Source organism: Alosa pseudoharengus, unplaced genomic scaffold (genome assembly GCF_046254945.1).
Source record: "Alosa pseudoharengus isolate Yale_2024_CS ecotype anadromous, Long Island Sound unplaced genomic scaffold, YU_APseudo_1.1 YU_APseudo_1.1_scf_24, whole genome shotgun sequence".
Taxonomy (NCBI): domain Eukaryota; kingdom Metazoa; phylum Chordata; class Actinopteri; order Clupeiformes; family Clupeidae; genus Alosa; species Alosa pseudoharengus.
This window is the reverse complement of record NW_027468689.1, coordinates 25039142-25058241: the sequence shown is the minus strand read 5'-3', so window position 1 is coordinate 25058241 and position 19100 is coordinate 25039142. Positions and strand designations below refer to the sequence as shown.

At 41.4% G+C, this 19100-nt stretch overlaps 1 protein-coding gene across 1 annotated transcript; it reads left to right on the top strand.

Annotated features, from left to right (window-relative positions):
- Positions 1 to 2561: 2561 nt before the first annotated feature.
- atp1b1b (ATPase Na+/K+ transporting subunit beta 1b) lies at positions 2562 to 9776 on the top strand. The gene is made up of 6 exons (XM_076303564.1): positions 2562 to 2788; positions 5054 to 5182; positions 6713 to 6868; positions 7362 to 7546; positions 7743 to 7826; positions 8241 to 9776. Exons 1-6 carry the CDS (start codon positions 2698 to 2700, stop codon positions 8499 to 8501), a joined length of 906 nt encoding a protein of 301 aa, XP_076159679.1. The 5' UTR covers positions 2562 to 2697; the 3' UTR covers positions 8502 to 9776.
- The last annotated feature ends 9324 nt before the right edge of the window (positions 9777 to 19100 follow it).

Here is a 19100-nt window from a genome sequence, read left to right as displayed (position 1 = left end):
CTTCGAAAAAGAGTACCATCATCCCAGTGACAAAGAAGTAAACGATGAAATGTCCCCTGTACCCTGCAACACTAACCCCCATACTACCCCAACTGTTCAACTGACAACAATATCTCCTACACCCTGCACTCTACCTTATCCCACTTGTAGAAAAGACCTCTAATGTTCGCATAAAAAACTACCATTTTTTCCCATACAAGGACATCCGTTATCTTGTGATTTTTCCCTATGCAGGGTTCCCACTCAGGTCAAATGACTTTTACCTGACAAAAAAACTACATTTCCATGACTTACTACTGTATATGATGAATAGTACAATATACCGACCAATAATCTGGGCATTGAAAAACAGTTGGGCTACTCAAGCAAGCAGTAAAGCTAATAACCAGATTTACACCAATTCTGCATGGAAATATATTTGTATTAATGTATATTGGCAAGTACATTTCAAGTAGATTTCTAAAATTCCATGATATTCCATGTTCCGTGGGAACCCTGTGGTGAAGTAACATGGGGATTTTGAATTATCGCACCTGTTAAACTCTGGTGGGGACAAAGAAGTCTGAAATGAGATGTTTTGCTTTACACACTTTTGCCTCTGTGATCTTTAGTATGTTAAGATGGACAACGTTTTTGCTACCCCAGAGCTAACTTGCTGTGCAACTTGCCATAAGTAGTTAGCTTTGATTAACACTCGGATCTTCTTATTTGGGCTAAGATGGCAGTTTTGGGTCCTTTTTGTAGGCAAATCTTCAGAGGTCTGGAAGCCCCCCACCCCTTACCCCAATCCATTACATCTTCCTGACACGCTGCGCACACAGAGCTTCTGCAATTTTCAAACAGCCTGCTTTCCCTTCTGCCATCAGATATATGGTGATAGTGGGGATGATGTAGTAGTTTAGTTATCAGACAGACATTCTATTCTTTGAAAGACAAAACACAAACACTCCAAAAAACTGCATGCAGGGACTACATACAGCTATAACAAGCTTCATGTCTCAGCTCCTGCCTGGCCTGTGTGATTGCATCAGCATGCTACATTCATAAATTCTGCTTGTGTCTCAATCTCTGTCAAAGGTTATAAACAGATGTTGTTTTGGGGGGGCAAATGTGTAGCTTTTATGGCACAGTTGATGTTTTTTTTGTCAGAAACTCAACTCAACAGGTGTATGCAGCAAATAAGCATCTAGACAGGAAATCACTGGACCATGAAGAACCAGATGTGAATCTCCCAGGGGAATTTGTGTGCCACATTGAGTAGACTACTGTATAATGGTTAGAACAACCTTACGATATAACTGATCATTAATGAAAGTCCTGATACTCTAAATCACAGATGCTTGGCTTTAGGCCAGTGCTGCATAACTTTAGGCCAATGCTGAATAGTCCTCATTTTTTTAAAGAAAGAAAAGAGGGGAGAAAAGGTACAGTTCCTTATACACATTATTGGCTCCTACGCTATAGCTAAATCTTTTTATTCGTTTTTTTTTTTTTATTCATACCTGCCTACTTAATTGTATTGTTTTTTAGAGATCTATTTTCTTTTTTTGTTAAATCTGATGATTTTATGTCCATGCTTGTTTTAGTTTGTCTTAGTTTGTCTTTATAAAGCACTTTGTACCTTCAAAAAGTGCTCTATAAATAAAGATTATTATTATCATCATCATCATCATCATCCAGCGACTCAGATTCATGGGCTCTGTGAAGCATGTGGAGAGCACATCTATTGTTAAGGGCACTATTTAAATCAATAACACTGAATTGAATGGAATGAGGCGATGCTGTGTGTAAAGTTGGCGTGCTTGCCCTTCATGTGACTCCAACAGGGGTACGGGAACTGGCACACTGAGTGCAGTGGGGGTGGGGAAAGCAGAGGGCAGCAGTAGTATACAGAGTGTTCTCCTTTCTCCACTGATGTGTGTAACCAGAGACTATTATTATAGGGGGAGTAGTAAAGCCACCAGGGATTACAACAGCACCACGATTACTTACAGTAGATCATTTCAATTGCTGACATGATCATTATATTTCATACAAGAACCAAGACTGGATTTAGATTTAAATAAACTTTCAAACATTTCAGCAGACATGTAAAGGCCTGTCAACAGAACTGATAAGGACAGCACAAATGCTTTAGAGAAAACAGATTCAACATACATTGACATGAAATGTCAACCACTAAAGCATGCGCCCTCTGTCATTTCAGAACAAGAGTGGCATCCCTTAAGTCATCACTGCTAGACCAGCCATTCAGGCAAACTTCATTCGACACGTTTTGACTCAAAAACTTAATTTGGTCGAACCCCGATATAACTCCACTGAGAAATCCCACTTGCAAAGCGACTGTGCAGTGTATGTACCTGCATAAACCCGCCCGCTTTTTACGCATCTGATGTGTAGGTGTACAGAGGACTCCCATCCACGACCACATACCAGGAATTACGCCGAGTAAAGCACGCTTGTGATTTGCCAGGTCTGAACCACCCTTTCAGTAGCCAACTTATTGAGAGAGTTTGTGGGCGGACCCTCCTTCGACGAGGAATATATTGTGCGGAGCACGCCATTGCAAGCTGGGTACTACTCCGTGTATCAGGGGTGAAGGTGCTCCAGAGGACTTTTGGCCACCGGGGGGACGATAAAGCAAGTGTATCCATTCATTTCAAAGGGAACTAAAACAAACAAGAAATCAGCCACACAATGCCTGCAGACAAAGATGAAGGTGGATGGTCGAGTTATCTGTGGAATTCAGAGAGGAAGGAATTTCTAGGACGCACTGGTGGTAGTTGGTGTAAGTATGAATTTAGTTTAAATATGCAGTTAAGCTATTACCAATGCTTTCGATGTGCATAAAGGGTGTATCGGCATGTCATCCGTTCGGTTAATGTGGCTAAGGCGATAGCAGTGACAGAGCCGACGCTATGCCTCCTCCTCATCACGACTCGATGCAACACCTGTTTGATTTGACTTTGCAGCGGTTGTTGTACAGGGCAACGTGTAGATTCTTGGTCAATTGGAAATGTAGCCTAGTAATGACTCATAGGAGGATACAGATTTTGGAAGTGCTTCTGGAGGGTGACAGACTGATGGCTTTCCCTTTTGTTCAGAAACTATTGGTTACATTTTGGTTAAAGTGATCGCTCACTTGCTAGTTGTCGACACAAAATAAGCAATGGTTCTTTGTTTGAAGATGAGCAGTTGTTTCTTACCTCTTAGCTTGGTCTTTAATGCTGAGCAAGGTGAAAATGTGATTAAGAAGGTTGCTGGGCAAACACTGCAAATGTCACTGAAAGTCACTTCTGCAAATAAAGCTTGATTTGACAGACTCGCACCTGCCACAGAGCTAGGTAGACTTTCATGTGTGCACTGACGGGACCCAATGGCGCAGTTGGAGAGATGACTGACGTTGAAAAGTGTTATCTGCTTAAATGCATTGGCAAGGAGACTCTCTTTAAATTAACCTTCATCACGAAAATCGGGCCTTATGACTACTACATGCTGACAATTGTGAAAGGGTTAAAAATGCATCATCGTCCAAGGTGAGTCAAGGTGATTTGGCCTTCTCGTGTGGATCCGAAGGGTTTGCCTGTCTAATGTTTCTTTAGCTGTGGCTCTGGTGTCAGTGCAGCCAGCAATAGAAATCAAATTGATCAGCCGCCGTTTTCCTGCCCCGTCATTTTCAGTGATCAGTGTCTCGTCCTGAATATCAGCCCAATGTCATCTCTCTGAATCTCACGACATAAGATCAGTGACAATAGGAGGTGATGTTTCCTTGCAATATGCTTCATTCATTCACTTGTCTAAGCTGTGTAGAAAAAGTTAGCCGAAACTCTAACGTGGTTGCGACCTTGAAACTGCGCACGGGCGATATTGGACAATACAAGTGGTAGCCTACTGTCAAATTGAATTTAAGTGTTGATTATAGCATGATCTTCAAACATAAAGTAACCAATTTAAAAGTGAAAAGGGTGCGGTTTAAGGTGCATGACATGAGAAGGCGACTCCAGACTGATTAGTATGCGGTAGACTACTACAGCGGAACTGAGGATGTCACGACTGGATTTTTTAGGTCGAAGGAAAAGTATTTAAAAAAAACTTGAACGCCTTTGTAATCTTAACTCTTTTATCTTGTACTTACGTTTACGTGTGGTCAGTAAGATGCTGAGCAAAACGATGACCTTGGTGGTGATCTAGCATTGGTTTTTGCACCACATAGCTTACCTTTGCTGATTCAACTCCCGTCGTGACGCTGGGAAGTGTGTTATGGGTTCAGCTGAGAGGCACTGTCACAAAGCACCACTTCGCATGTCATTTGTACATAACTACAACCAACAGTGTCAGCTAAATTTCTGAAAATATAATTTGTTTATAATGCCCTTATCGAATATGCTGATTCAAGAGGAGGTGACATGGTGTCACTGTCCTTGAGAGCTTCCTTTTTTCCCCTTTTTTTGCGTCATGTTGGCCAACACCAAGTAGCCTATTGATCGCTGATACTAACGTGTCTTTGTGGCATAATAAACACTGTGAAAAGAGCTGTAATGTATTAACATTAAGGCACTGTTATACATAGCCACATGGTACTCTGTAAACGTGCTGTATAACCATGCCGTATGACATATCGTAGACCTACAGTTAGTATGAATGTATGTCTTTGATTATGGTAGTGGTGTTGACCACTGTTCTTGAAGTGGGTTTGAGGATAAGTTCTGCTGCAGCACTGCTAATGCAGTGGTGTAGACATATGCAATGTCACCTCTCCCAAATATGCAATGTTCACTAAAATGATACTTCAACGGAATTTTCTGTAGCTTAGGGTTCAGGTGTCTGGTTACCACTGCAGTTATTGAGCATACTGTCTGTATGAAATAAAAACCCTTTTTATTTGTTTGAGGTAATTTGCCCTGGCAAAGGACCTTTCTGTAAGAACACGGACAGAAACTATTCCTCTGCAATAAAATATATTTTTCACCTTACAAAATGCATTTTTTTCTTTGCTCTACCTCTCCCTCCCAAAGATCTGTGTGACAGTGACACTCTTGCTCTCTCCCCACAGTTAAAATCATTGGCTTCTACATCGTCTTCTACAGCTTCCTGGCTGGCATATTCATTGGCACAATCCAAGCCTTGCTGCTCACCCTTAGCGTCTACAAACCCACTTGGCAAGACCGAGTTGCACCTCCAGGTAAGGACAAACCACTCTCTTGTGTGGGGGTGTATACTGTATTGTTATCACAGCTTAAGTGTTTGTTTGTGGTGACAATGGACAAGCTAGCTCCCACACAGTAGTGGATCACAGTAATGTTCCTTTTTTCTTTTCTGTCTGTTTTTTGGTAGAGCAACATGAATGTGTGCTTTGTAGACATCCTGGAAGATGCAGATGATTGAAAGGGAGATGTTTTTTGAGATGGTGCACATACAGTAGACGCCCTTGTAGAAAATGAGCGGAAGTGTGTCTGCCTGCAATGTGGATAATAGCATCTTTGAACCCTTTCTGATCATGGGGGTGAATAACTTGTCTCTTTCCAGGCATTATCATATGCTCTACAGTGGAGTCTGGAGTGTATACTCAGTGACCGTACAGAGGACTTCTGTGTCAAATCATCCAGCTCTTTTTAAAAAGCGATGGCAGCTGTGTATCTTTTGACCGGCCATGGAATGTAATGGTCTGGAGAAGTTGGCCTCAGGCATACATTTTGGGAGAAGCTATGGCTGTTAGTGGCGATGCGGTTAGGGTGGCTTTCCCTCCTAAAATGCCTTCCTCTGTTAGCTCTTCAGGGCTAACACAAATATGAGGCAAAATGTTCCTTTTCAGTCACCATTAACACTCTCTAGATGAAGGGGGACTGACTGCCAGAACGCTTACCATAGCTACTGTATTACTGCTTACTGTCGTGTGTGTGTGTGTGTGTGTGTGTGTGTGTGTGTGTGTGTGTGTGTGTGTGTGTGTGTGTGTGTGTGTGTGTGTGTGTGTGTGTGTGTGTGTGTGTGTGTGTGTGTGTGTGTGTGTGTGTGTGTGTGTGTGTGTGTGTGTGTGTGTGTGTGTGTGTGTGTGTGTGTGTGTGTGTGTGTGTGTGTGTGTGTGTGTGTGTGTGTGTGTGTGTGTGTGTGTGTGTGTGTGTGTGTGTGTGTGTGTGTGTGTGTGTGTGTGTGTGTGTGTGTGTGTGTGTGTGTGTGTGTGTGTGTGTGTGTGTGTGTTTTAAATGGTCATAGGCGATGTAATCTAATATGATTTTCCCCCTGAGTATTCCAGCATTTAAGGCATGGAGGTAGATATTCTGATGAGCAACTTTTCTCTTTATCAGGGGAACAAGTTTCCATTGTAGGCGGGGTTTCTGATGGCTGACGAGGAGTCCTCTTTTGTCAAAGAGGGATGCCACTCCATAGGAGAGGTGGTCTCTCTAGCTTATTGTAGATGTAGGTCATCAGCCTGAAGTTGGGTCACTCACAGAGGCTAAGAAGCAGCAGAAATACTTCAAGTTTGAACTTTGACATGATTGCAAAGGGAAAGTGATGGGAGTTTCTATGGAATGCAATTTTTGTAGAACAAAAAGGATAGGATAAGGGCCTTCCAGGAAATATACATGAAAATGTATGAGGGCCATGTCATTTCTATGAGAAAATCAATGTCATCAATGCATTTTCTTACTATGACTGGACTGTATCGCACTACAGTAATCTGTCTTAATACTACTTCTATCTTTTGCCCTAACAGGATTGACACATTCACCTCGCTCAGAAAAATCCGAACTAGCCTTCAACTTGAATGACGTAGAGACATATTTGAAGTATGCTAAGTCAATGCGGGATTTCTTGGAACCCTACAGTGACGAGAAACAAAAGGACCCGTTGAAGTATGAGGATTGTGGACGTAAGTTCCTCAGACCATAACACAATTGACTTTTTCTTTTATCATCCCTCATCCTGTAGAATCATAGTAGAAGCCTTAAAGGTTCAACTGAGAACCCTCATACTTTCCTTCATACTTCCCTCTTCGCGATTACAGTAATCTCTACAGTCCTTTGGAAAACAGTGTTCACTAGCGAAGTGAACGGTGGTGAATTCTGAGAAAAGGGGTTGTCTAAATCCCAAAGGAACTATATGGTGTGATTTGTAGGAGTTTGTGCATTGAACGTTTTACCAGCAGCACAGATAGCGTCAACTCTGATCCATGCTCCTCATTATTTAATCATATACAAAAAATAAACCTGATGTATGCCTAGTGCTTGAGATGATGAACAAAAAGGTTAAAATGGGTGTCTGGTGTTCAACCGTTACATAAGACATATTGCTGTTTGCCAAAGCTTACATGGATACATGAGTGGAACTGCACCCAATGAATTTCAACCTGTTGGCATTTCCAGCTTCACCTAGCCCATACAAGGACCGGGGTGACTTTGATAGTGACATTGGCAGCCGAAGAGCCTGCCGCTTTGAGCGGACAATACTCGGGCCATGCTCTGGAATCGAGGATCGTGAGTTTGGCTTCAAGGAAGGAAAGCCTTGCTTGATCGTCAAGCTGAACAGAGTTGTGAATTTCTATCCCAGGGTAAATACCTCTAGCTCCTTGCACACTGATTTGGTATTTCCTTGAAATAATATTTATTTAAACCTTATTTATACCTTTTGTTGATGTGTTATGTTAAGTGAAGGAATACTCACTTGGTTTTTGGGTGGTTCCTGGATGGCGTGAGATGACCCTGTTTGTATGTTAAAAGTGTATCTCACCTCTCATTGGTTCACAGCCTCCAACCACCAATGAAAGCATCCCGGAGGATGTCCAGCAGAAAGTTCAACCCAATGTGATCCCTATCCACTGCACCCATAAGGTATCAGATGTCAGATTTATGTTTTGGTCAACTAAAACAGACCAGACAAAGTGGCAAGACGTGTTATAGATATCAAATCGATAAGACCACACAAGCTGAGGTACTTTCCAGAGATCTTAGTATTAAAACACAATGTGTTATTATTTCAAGTGGCAGTGAGGTAGCCCAAACAGGAATGGCATCCTGGTCCTCACTTAAAATAAGGACCATTTGCAGTTTACATCCTTGAATTTCCCCTGGGGATCAATAAAGTATCTATCTATCTATCCATCTGTGTATCCTGACATTCTTGTGTAGAAATTCCACAAATTGTCAAGTGCTAGATGACATGTCATTAGTGCTTTTGAGCTCATGTGGTCATTCTGATATGCTTCCATTCTTGGCGTCTTCATCTAATCCTTTCTATCCTTTCAGAGGGAAGAAGATGCCGGAAAGATAGGTGAGATCAAGTACTACGGCATTGGTAATGGCTTCCCGTTGCAGTACTATCCCTACTATGGCAAGATCCTGCACCCCCAGTATCTTCAGCCGCTGGTTGCCATCCAGTTTGTCAACCTCACCATGAACACCGAGCTGCGCATCGAATGCCGAGTCTTTGGAGACAACATCAAGTACAGTGAAAAGGACCGCTATCAGGGAAAATTTGACATTAAACTCCAGGTCACCAACTTATGACCTCAGTAATGACGCACATGATAGGTATTTCTTCTCTGACCTCCCCTCCTTTCATGCCTCCATTTCAAAACAAACTAAATGTCATTTAGGAGAGGGTAAAAAAAAAACACCATGGGATGATCTAAAATATGACGTCAAAGCAAAACTAGTCTCGAACAAAAAAAAAACCATTGCCACATATGGGACCTACACTTAACCTGTATGCTTTCCACTAGCTTCTCTGCTTCTGTCTAGGGTTAGAACGCAAAACTTCAGGAGGATTAGCAATAGTCTAAAAATATGTACTCTATAAAGGTGAGTAGTCTTTGAGCCACACTACATATTCATTTATTCCTGTAAATGAGAATTCCACTTCTAATGTAGCGAAGCAGTGTTTTGTCCCTTTAAGTATTGTTGCCTTTTGTGGTTTCATCGATTTTTCTTTTTCTTATTGGAGTGTACTGTAGTTACATGTTGGTATGTTGGTTCTTTCAAAGCCATGTTGTAATCTATTTTTGCTTTCTTCTAATGTGAGCAAGCTTTAGCAGTCCAAGATGTATATATATATCTATGTATGTATGCTTGCTTACTGAAAATTCGGGTATGGTACACTCTGATCTCTGAAGGTCTATGTGTGTGTGTGCGCGTGCGCAAGTTGGGTGGCTGCACTCCCTAAATATTTCTTTGGTCTTGTTTTTACTTTCATGCGATCATTACTTTGTGTGATTTCCTTAAGTATGATTGTTGGAGATTATTTTTTCTACACTTAAATTGATTTTTTTCTTTCTTTCTAAGAATCACGTGTATTAGGGAAAGGGGCCATTATCATATTTTCATCTTTCTGTTTCGCTTTTTATTTGATCACAGATTACTTTTTTTCCAAGTCCGTAACACTTTTGCCTTTTCTGGGGGTAATGGTGCTAGCTCCAGTGCTTTTTAAAAAGAAATTCTCCTTTTGCTGTATGCATCATCATGATGTGGTGTCACTGTCTAATGAATGTTTTTGCCATTTACATGGTGGGACAATTTTACATTAATGCGGTTTTACATTTTGTTTTGTTTTATTCTGCATAATAGTGTCATGTCTAATTCCAAAACCAAAGTCACTGTGGGAGGAAGGTAGAGTTTTATCAGAAAGATTTCAGTGCCCCATAGTCAACGATATGTCGATGTTGAGCGCTCATTGAATGTCCAAAGTCAGTCCAACATCGGAGGTCAAATGTGGATCTATCAAGTCCATTGAATAATTTATTTAATCCAGATAAACATTAACATGAATAAAGTGGAGAAACTATTGTTGTTGTTTGTAGTTTGTTATTAAGTGCTTGAAGGTGTAACTAAATTAATTGCCTTTTTTCCTTTTAAGAAGGGAAGTTTTTCAGACAGGATTTTAGTTTAAAATTAGCCACACTGCATCAGAGAGTGTATGCAGAAATATATACCCAGATATGTGCTTCATACCCAGACACAAGGTTACTGACAAATACTCTCATCTCCCTTATTATGGCATTGCTATTGGCCTAAAAAAAAAAAACTGTTGAAAATTTACTAGTGGAGGTCAGACACTAATTTGTGTAAAAAATGACCTGCGGTTTGTTTATTTACTGTTTGACCTTGTCTCTTAATGACCACAGGAAAAGCACTAGATGCTAACCCTGATAAAGGCTGATGCTGGATCAGACCCGTGCCAGTGCCAACTGCTATCTGGTAAAAGATCGGCTGGCTGGAGAGCAGTCGTTTCCACAGAGACCTATCTTTTCTGTTTACTCCACAGCTCAATTTGTGACTAATGAAAGATGACATCAGTCCATATGTATCAAGGGTATTTCTTAACTACTCTAGACCCCCAGAGATCTCTGATGAGAATATCTATTTGTGTCATATCACGACATAGCATTGAAATATGTATTGGTTGGTATTACAACATATCAGGTCAGAATAGACCATGTGCATATTGTATTTCTAAACTACTATTGATCCCCAGAAATCTCAGGATGTAACAATGTATAGAAAATCACCAGTTTTGGTGCTGATGTTACACTGCAGATCTGCACAAGGCATGGGGTGTGACTGCATTCTCGATGAAGTGTCCGTGAAGGCCCTAATTAAGATATTAAGAGATGGATTTTTAAAATAGTTAAGAAGTTGGAGAACTACAGAGTTGCTGTTTAACAGGGGAGCACTGAAGCCACTTCAGTACTAAGGTTGTTGTACTCCACCATGGTCTTAGGGCAATGTTTAGCATGAATCAAAAATCACAGATTGGAATCGAATGTAGAAAAATAGAATACAGTCAGTTGAGAAATTAACAAGTACAGTCAGTTGAGAAATTAAGGCATGCTCTGTGAATTCTGAGAGAGATAGTGTCAACAATCAACACCCCAGTCACACCAGGGTCTACACACACACACACGGACTGATTGCAGAAGTTCTTGTTGAGTAATCAAATCTTTCTTCAGAAGCCAATTACAGTGCCTTCAGTGATGCCTGATGAATTATGGCTGGTCTGTTGAATCCTTCTCACTACCCTGGGACGCTTGAATGGCTCTTATGTCCTTCAGGGGCTTCCTGTCTCGGTCCTCCATGTTTGTTATGATGGTCTAGGTCTAGGACGAGAGAGAATTTTTACAGTGTAACGGACCATGGTATACATTTCAGCATTAAGACAAATTCCTACCCTCACTAAGTGACAGTTATGAACTATGGAAGACTAACATATGTACAAAAATAGACAGTATTACATTTATTCATGATCATGCTTTATGAGAAATACTGAGCATTTCTCCTACTGTTATAGTACTTTAACAGGGAATGGGAATCTGTATCTCTGCTCTCTGCCTCTGGTCAGTCTCTGTCCCTCCGGTCAGTGGAGTTGGAAGCTGCAGATACATTCAGATAACATCTTCCCTTTAGGACACAGTGTGCTTCAGTACCTGCCTGAAAAGAAGGAGGCATTCTCCCAGCCAGCCTGTGGCAAATCCATCAAGTATGAGTGCTTTTCAAAATAACTGCGATTCAATTTAGAAAAGGCCAGGGACTCAAGGATACTGTCATAAAAACACGGGCACAGAAACTTTTTTAAATTGGGGTAGGCCTATAATGACTGTGTAGAAGAGAACTTCTTGTACCAATAAAAATAGTCATTGAGGTTGCATAGCTCTGTCTATTATGGCCCTATGAGGGAGGGAAATTCAATAAAGCACTTATTATCAGATTAACCACTAAACTGCCATGACATTCACAAATCTATGTACCTTACAATGGAACCATTTGTGTGAATACTGTAGTATTATGCACATGTCCTTGATTACTGGAGGTTGGCTTGTTTGGCTGCCTGTCAACAAATTTGTCCTCTGTGACGAATGCATCGCCGTTTAAAACCGTAATTATCTCTGTGAAGACGTTTAGCTTTGGTGGTGTGAAATCCTCCTGCCTTGTGGGTAGAAAAGACAGAAGCCACCAGGACATCGGCGATGGGGGTGGGGGATTTCGGTGCACACTTTCGGCTGTGACAATAGCAGTGATCAGCTGAGTGACGCAGCAAAAGGGGGAAGGAGGAAGCGGGCAGAGGAGCCTGGCCAACTCCACAGGGGTGAGAACTGGGGATAATGGGGTTACGAAACCCAGCGGGGAACAGTGGAGACAGTGAGCTGATCCAGGATCAGTGAAATTTGGTTTCACCCTAATTGGATTTAGTGTCTCGGAGCTAACTGGTAAACTGGCCTGCCTTTAGAGGGACACAAGTACTTCAGTATCAGGAAGGCTCTTCGGTAATGCAGGTAAACTGTTCTCCTCAGGAAACACAACAAATGTGATTAATGCATCATGTTTTCAACTGCATGGATTTATTTTAGTGGAGGAACAATGGCTTTCAATGACTTTTCCCTGCAATAAATCTAAAATTTTCAAAGTTTCTGACCACTTTTGCAGTGAAATATGTTTATATAACCGCCCATTTCAAGAAACGAATCTGAAAAGCATGGTTTTGCTTCGTTTTACCTTGAGCACAGGTATTTCAATTTGGTATGGCTTTGTTTCCTCTATTTGTTTTATTTTGAAGAAGAATTGACTAAAAAAATTAATTATTCATCTTTTTATGAAAAAAGAATTGAGAAAAACTGATTATTCATCTTTTTATGAAATGACTGAAAAATATGTGAGAGAACATGGGAGAGCAACTACATTGCATTGGATCATTATGTGGTTACTGAATTGCAAGCGAATGGCTTCCAATCAAGAGTAATTATGGATAATTATAATAACGACAAAAAAGTGATTCTTGACAGAATTACAACCCCATTGAAAAGCTCCATACCTGTCTGACCCAAGGGTAATCCATTTTATGCAATTTTTGCCATTTCAAAAATCTATACTTTGTCTAAAAATAGGCCACAAAGAGGGTAAAACCATGTTACCATGTTTTAAGAGACAGAGAACTTTAATGCAGTGTATCGATCACACTTAGTTATTTCTGTTGTTATAGGACAGGGCTTACCAAACAATTAGGTGAATTTCAAAACAGTTGACTTAAGATATGATTGCACTGAATCTTCCTCTGCATATTTAGATTGAGGTTATGAGGGACATACTGCAGACACTGTGTGTATGTGTGTGTGTGTGTGTGTGATGCTACATGGAACCCTTCACACTTTAGCCACCCGAGCACCATGGCAACAGCCCAGGCTGGCTGCACACCGTCAAAGGTGTGAATGTTTATGAGTGTGGGTGAGCATGTGACAGAGAGAGAGAGAGAGAGAGAGAGAGAGAGAGAGAGAAAGAGAAAGAGAAAGAGAGAATGTCTATATTAGTATATTAGTATTCTAGCAGACGCCTGTTCAGGGTCCCCTGTGACGTCACACACACACACACACACAGACACACACACACACACATACACACACACACTCTCTCTCTCACATGGCCAACTCGTGTGTACCTGTATGGAAAGAGCTGCCACTGGACAACTCCTTGCTTTGAGCGTAGCCAATGGTGCCAGAGCACTTGTTCACTCGCCACACTGAGCGGGCAGCAATAATTATTTATTGATGTTAGCCAGAGTAGCAACACAACAAATGAGGTCATCTGTCTAAACATAGGCAGATATGCAATTGGTTAAGCTAATGACTGATATTGGCCATTGACCTGAATGAAACTCCCTTTAAAACACAAAAGCAATATCAAATTGAGGTGACTTTACCCCTAAACAATCTCCACAGGATCAATCACAGGATCAAGATTTATCCTTCTACTCACACCTCATAGTTTTAAAGCAGCACTATGCTATCTAGCTACCTAAAAGGCATGTAAACCTTTTGAAACACCTCCCAGAACCAGAATTTGCACTACTAGAAGTTTGAAAACATGCTAACTGGTGGCTTTTGCCAATATAATCTGCAATATCATGCAATGAAAGGTTTTATTTTCATTTTTGAGGTGTGTTCCAGCTCAAGGCACAGAACTCAAGCTTCGCTGGTAGGAACGACAGGGCACATACAGTATGTTTGCCTATTCTTAATCATATCACACGATCATATACCATCAGAATGAAATTGAAGACAATACCAAAACTAGTTCCCTGATTAAAGTATAAATCAAAAAGTGTTGAATTGGTGCATGTGTTGCTTTGAAAATGACTCAGAATGTCTGCATACATCATTCCCCAAATGGCTGATTAAATCATGCCAGAGAAACAGATGCTATAGTATACTGGGGCAATGTCCCATCTTGGCAAGAGCCCCTGGCTAGCGACCATCAGAGCTGGACAGCTTATCTGTCTGACGCTGTATGGGCAGAAGGCTGTCTGTCTGACTGTCAGCCTGTTGGTTTTGCCCTAAATGCTAGATAAGTCAGCCAGACAGATGTTTTGGATTGAGGTGTGCATGTGTCATGAGTCACCCTCACACGCTCTCTTTCTCTCTCTCTGTGAGTGAGTATGTGTGTGTGTGTGTGTGTGTTTGCATGAAGGGGGTACATATTTAGAGTACATTCCACTGCGAGATGTAAATGATGTTTGATCTCAATCGACCAGCTGAAGTGTGGGGTGTTGAGTGCAAATCCGATAGGCACTCATTGCAGAGATGTCAGTCTTGGTCTTCACCTCCCTTTCCTCTCCATTGCTCCAGATTTAGCATGCCTACAGGGATACGAATCGATGGCGCCCCCTGAGTTTATATAACATGCACCTCAACAGGCCTGTGCACCTAAATATGACCACAGAATGCACCTCAGTGTACAAGAAAATAGGCTGTTTGCTGAAAATAAATCTCCGTACTGGCACTGTGACATTTTATATAATTAAAGTTTCGTCACAGCTAATTTGATATATCCACCCCCCCCCCGCCCCGCCCCCCTCTCTCTCTCAGTTCTCTCTATCACTTTGTCCTACATACAAACACTCCTTTCATTAAATGTAGCTGGAGTCAGCTTTAAAAAGAGGTCACAGGAATCCAGCAGAGAAGGCAGTGATAAGTTAGGCAATTTTAGGTGTGCTCTTGTACATTACACCACCCTCCACCAACTCCCACCCTGTCCCACCCAATCCCCAAAAGAGCTCATTTGACATTAGTTAGGGTGGTGAACCTAGTTTCGGACAACACAGCTATTTCTCAAACTTAAGAAATAGCTATGATATGTCCATGTTGTTAACATAGTAAACATTCCCCATTGCACCTCCATTACAACCCTGCTTGTTTCTTCGTGGGAGCCGCTTCAACTTTTCACAGAGCTCATGAAGAACCTTCAACAGTACTAGAATTCTCCCTTCTGTCCCTTTCATAGGCTGTGACCCCTCTGCTGTTTGATGGGGCTGCCCACTTGCACAGTGAGTGGCTTGTTCATTCAGGGGTGAAAGGTCAACCTGAACAAAACAGTGAGCCAATAGAGTGAGTCACTGATCTCAGTGAGTCATGTGATACTGGCACAGAATATTGGGAAGAGCTCATGGCTCTCTTGCGTGGGAGCAAAGGCTGGGTTCCCAAGCATCTCTTGAAACGTTCATGGAGCTCTGAAAAGGGGAAACACTTCCTGTTATTCCAGTGGAGTAAACCAAAGCCAGGCTGATTTGGTTCTCCCATGAAACCACAAAATGCATGTGTTTTTAGTTAAACTGACATTTTGACGGAACATTGGAGCCATGTATAAACCACTACCATAAATGTCAGTCCATAAAGTACATTGTTCTATATGCATAAAATACAAGTTGAGGGTAATCGAAGCAGTAACTGCTTAGCAGTGGTGGGTGGTGTACATGGAACACAATCTATGCAGTACACAAGGTTTCACAGTGCTGTGAGCATTCAATTGAGAAAGCACACTGCATGGGATACACATAGTAAAGATTTCACCTCAACAACACAACACATGCTGTCTTACCTCATATTTAGTGCCTCTTTAATTATTTCATGAGTGCTGGGAGTTAATGTCATCTTGAGGTCAAGCCTCCTTCTTAAAGGAGAATTCCGGTGTGATATTGATCTAAAGTGTATTGAAACATGATACCGAGTGTGAACGTATGTATCATAGCCCATCTCGGCTTGTCCCCTGCACTCCAAAATCTGGCGCTAGTTAGCCGATGCTACCAACAGCTTTTTCAATGGTGGTGCTTCGGCATCGGGCTAGCCATGCAAATAAATCACTGTTTTACACCATTTACAAGGCTCAATGTATCTCCACACTTCATGCAATGCATGGATTCCAGTTTCTACTAGTAGCAGCAACTGGAATCCATGCATTTCCACTGAATTATTTTTGGAATCTGATCCCTTATCATACCTGTTCATTCTTACTCGTCGCTCGACTTATCGTGACTAAATTCAAGATGGCTGCAAACGCTAAACTTCGTGAAGATACTGTCTGTATAAATCGTCTTGTAAGTAAACTACCAGTGCTTTTTCAAAGTTCTCAATGTCTCGTTTTAAATGTCAGGGCCCTCGGAAGTCTACCAATATAGTGTGGAGATACATTGAGCCTCGTAAATGGTGTAAAACAGTGATTTATTTGCATGGCTAGCCCGATGCCGAAGCACCACCATTGAAAAAGCTGTTGGTAGCATCGGCTAACTAGCGCCAGATTTTGGAGTGCAGGGGACAAGCCGAGATGGGCTATGAGACATACGTTCACACTCGGTATCATGTTTCAATACACTTTAGGTCAATATCACACCGGAATTCTCCTTTAAGGGTTGAGACAGAGGGTGTGAGAAGAAACTATATCTCAAGGTCAGAGCCTGGATGCTCAATGAATCACACAAAATGAAAGAAACGTGTGTTAGGTTCTCATTAACAAATGACAACATTAGTGATAGTATTAAATTCACTCTACGTGTAATTAAAAAAATAATAATAATAAGATAAAACAAGACAAAAACTTCTATGACAAAAAACCATTAGGATAAAGTCAGAGAGGCATGTAAACAACAATGAAGTAAAACAAATCTTTAGCATGGCAATATATTTCTCGTCATTTGAGCCATATCAAGACAGATATAACTTGGTTGGTTTTCTAATTTTGTTGACAGATGTCAACACACTTCGCTAAATTCATGTAATTGTTTGACATGTCTTTCAAAATGCACTACACTTTTAAGTTACTATGTATTGCAAAGTACAGTAAATGTCAAACCCTAAAGCGTCTGACTGCAGCCCACAGCTGGCCCTGTTGTGGGCCCCCCTGCTCCAGCCTACGGCGCTATCTCGCTAGCAGCTACTCCAGATCAAGAGGGTGAGGCAGGCAGACAGGCAGCCCCAAAATCCGATATCTCCCTTCTCCAGCCAGTGAAATGGCATTCAAGAGTGGTCAACAGTTACTGTCACCTGGCAACAATCTCCATGACCTGGGGCTACAACCTATTATGTTTCCCTTTCAAGAAACTTTTGCAGAGAGGGATCTTGACTTAACAGAGTATCAGCCCCTTGTTACATTGTCTCTAGTCCTTGCCTATGCTTTCTAGACATTTACAGTGAGAGAATGATGTGAAAAAAAAAGAGTTTGTCTAGTGCCCAACTGTTAGTAAAGTGGGCTGTGATAGTTAAAACAGATATTTATGTCAAGCTAAAGCCACTGATGTCTGGTTAAATGTCAGGTAACTGTAACTGAAAGGACAACATAAAGATTATTTGGCACAATAATATGCTAATCAGAATCAGCTTTATTGGCTTAACCAAAGTCCTTTTAGGCAAGTCCCTCCACTCAGCGGCCATTTGACAACGATTTTTGGGCACTCGTCGGGCATCCATTTCGGTAGAAATGCGCGTGCGCAAGGCTTCACGACACTAATCTTGCTCCAGCGGCGAGATCACAACACATGATTGGCACGATGTCTTCACAACACACCATATGATTGGGTCAATGTATTCACATCACACCACATGATTGGCTCAATGTATACACATGTCAACGTTTTGCCGAGGAAGGGGTGGGATATGTGTAGATGGCCATATTGGCGTGACAAACTAGCCCCATGCATTTCTATGGAGTATTTTTTGAGTGCTGTGTCTCCACATTAGAAAGTTTCTGGCTTAACTGTATATTGTCCCAGCCAACACTATTAGAAACTTCACAGATGTCTGTTAATTAAGCATCAAATACAACAGCTACATTAATACATTAATTTGTGCTATTTATTGTTTCATCCTCTGTCCAAAAAAGAATTCCGTGAGAGAGCCTTTATGTGCTTGGGCACACCATCATTTCTTGCTTGAATTAATTGCTCGCTATGCCACATGCTAAATTGAACATTCACCCTACTCCATTTACTCAATAACAATAACAGTGAAATCACTACTCTTTTAAGGAATAGTCACATCGGAGTGATTCATTGCAGTTGGGATGTAATGGGACATCCCCACTCTGGAATGCCTCTCATCCAACCAGAAAGTAATAAATAGCTTGACCGGACCTAACTGTTGTTTAAAAAGTAATAAACTAGTTGAGTTATGAGGCAAGAGCTTTATCCATCTTCAAGTTTAAAGGTCTTTCTGTAGTCAGCCAAGACAAGAGGACAGAATGGAGCCAATCTCAGCTTCCCCCAGTGCTCAATTGTTTTTGCATCTCCCAAGGTTGCACTGTGTGAGAAAGTGGGGCAACTGTTGTGAGAGAATGAAACGAACATCTGCTTCCAACATCCACTGCTGTGTTTAGTTGATAAGGGAACGCATCCCTGATTATGACAGAGCAGGTGGATAGAACCTACATTGTCTGGAAAGACACCTGATTGCTTACAAGAGTTTGAAATGTCAGTGTTTGACTAATTGTTTGTCTAATTTATTTTTTTTATATATAACAATACAGATTTAAAGCTGATATAATAATCCTTTGAAGTGCAAGGCACTAACCATCGGCAGACAGGTATCAAGATTATACATTTTAAAAGTGCAAAACTAAACAAAAGTGTATTCCTAAGGGCAAGTACATTCCTATATAAAGCTAAGGCTACATCCTCCCAGCGCATGCAGTCCAGCCTTCAAAACAGGACATAAGACTGTGGAATCTGACTGAATGTGCATATACTTTTTTCAGCCTGCTGCGTAGGTGTGTGCTACGGAAAGGACAGAAGTGAATAGCGGGCCAGACATCACTCATATACGCCTCCCACACACCCTTACACAAGCATTCTCACTTTCA